The sequence below is a fragment of the Galeopterus variegatus genome, unplaced genomic scaffold (genome assembly GCF_000696425.1).
Source record: "Galeopterus variegatus unplaced genomic scaffold, G_variegatus-3.0.2 Scaffold5407, whole genome shotgun sequence".
NCBI classification, from domain to species: Eukaryota; Metazoa; Chordata; class Mammalia; order Dermoptera; family Cynocephalidae; genus Galeopterus; species Galeopterus variegatus.
The window spans coordinates 147,349-149,162 of record NW_007731518.1 but is presented as its reverse complement, the minus strand read 5'-3'; the positions used below and the strand labels follow the sequence as shown (position 1 = coordinate 149,162).

The 1,814-nt window shown below is 48.7% G+C and overlaps 1 protein-coding gene across 2 annotated transcripts in view; it reads left to right on the top strand.

Annotated features, from left to right (window-relative positions):
- ITFG3 (integrin alpha FG-GAP repeat containing 3) overlaps positions 1 to 1,814 on the top strand; it is a 36,680-nt gene that overhangs the window by 21,222 nt on the left and 13,644 nt on the right. Inside the window, exons 1-2 of one of the 2 annotated variants that reach the window (XM_008589375.1) lie at positions 882 to 965; positions 1,314 to 1,614. In XM_008589375.1, coding sequence (XP_008587597.1) covers positions 1,350 to 1,614 — 265 coding nt within the window. In that variant the 5' untranslated portion in view covers positions 882 to 965; positions 1,314 to 1,349. Of the gene's footprint in view, positions 1 to 881; positions 966 to 1,313; positions 1,615 to 1,814 lie in introns of those variants that run through there. The other variant, XM_008589376.1, reaches the window with a different exon arrangement.

Below are 1,814 nucleotides of genomic sequence, written 5' to 3'. Positions count from 1 at the left end.
AAAAGCAGTCTTTTGCCTCCCTCTGCCTTCCTGAGCTGTCCCTAGAGGGAGCTGTGTTCAGCAGTTCCTTCTGGTGGTTACCTCCACCCAACTGCTGGCATGTCTTTTCACCCCTTCAGATGAACTATTGACTTCCTTTTCGGGTAGATGAAAGTTATAACTCACTGAGACCTGCACGATCTTCTCTATTCTCTCAATTTAATTTGTGTTAGGACACTGGTTTGTCTGCTTAAAAAGGACCAAAATAACGAACACTTTGCCTCCACGAGACAAAGTCTTTTTCTCATATAACGCAATAGAAAAGACTCAGGACTGACGGTGCTGGTTGGCAGATATCAGGGACCACGCTGTTCCTGTCCTTTGGCTTTACTGTCTTCAAAAGTATTTTCCGCTCTGGTTTCTAGGATGGCTGTTCCAGGTTTCCCCACCATTTCCACCCACAGTCCAGCCAGCAGGAGGGACCAGGCAAGGAGAGAGCATGTTCCTCCCTCTGGAGTCAGGGCTGAGGAGTTAGTTAGAGTCCTGTACTCATCCCTTACAGCCACCCCTTCCTCCTCCGTGTGACTTCTGTTTGGACATACTGCATTTTATTATTAATAATAACTAGCTAGCGTTTGCGTGGTTACTATGTGTCAGTTACTGTTATAAATGCCATATATGCGTTTAATTATTTAATCCTTAAAACAGTCTTCCAAAGTAGACATCATTTCTCTTTTACAGATGACGAAACTGAGGCGCTGTCAAATCGAGTCACTTGTCCCAGGCCACATAGCTAGGAAGGGGCCGGTCTGTGAGTCCAGAGCCCCTCTGCACTTTGGGTGTTTTGAACTTGGGGGCTGTGGCCCTCTAGGGAGTCCTGGTGCGGGGATACTGTTTTCACCTTTTCCATCTGTACTTGAGGCTGCTGGAAGAATGGTCACATGCAACCAGAGAGGACCAGGCAGGGACCAGTTAATGTTCAACGTGTAGGTTTTGCTATGGTCACTCGAGCCCTGGTGCTGCCCTGTGACTCACACAGCTCCTCCCAGGTTAAGCCGGCAGGAAGCCACCAGTGTGTTAAGGTTGAAAATATTTCCTGCCCACTGGCTCTGCACGGTTAATTTGCCTTTCTACATTAATTAGAGACCTTCTTAAGTAGACTCTGTAGAGACCGACATCCTAAAAGTCTCCTTAGCTTTTATTTCCTGGACTGGTGGTCCACAGTTACAGCTGCCACCAGGCTCCTTAAGAAACTGGAAACGCAGAACCCACTGGGTGCTGAGCTATTTGCTATGGGACTGTGGCCTTGACTACCTGTTGTTTTATTGGTGCAGTGACCAGGAGTTAAACTCTGGGGTGTGCACACCACGATGGATAACAAGGATTTAGAAGCCGAAATCCACCCCTTGAAGAATGAAGACAGAAAATCCCAGGAAAATCTGGAAAACCAATCAAAAAATGAAGATAACTTAAAAAGCATGCCTCTGCAGTCCCGGCTCTCCCGATGCCGAACAGTGGCATTTTTCCTCTCATTGTTTATCTGCCTTTTTGTGGTGTTTGTCGTCTTGTTCATCATCCCGTGTCCGGACCGGCCTGTGTCACAGGGGATGTGGAGGGTCGACTACAACGCAGCAGGTGAGTCTAGGAGGCCCCGCCCTCTCTAGTCCTCTCTTCTCGCAGAGGGTGGGTGGGGGCAGACTTGTGTGCTGTGGCTCTAGAAGTGGTCTCCCAAAGAGTCAGCCCTAAGTGGATGCCAGTCCTGCGTCCAAGGACTTCCTGGGTTTTCGGCAGCTGTGGAGCAGCTGCTCAGTAAAAGCTGAAGCTCTTCCTGGCAA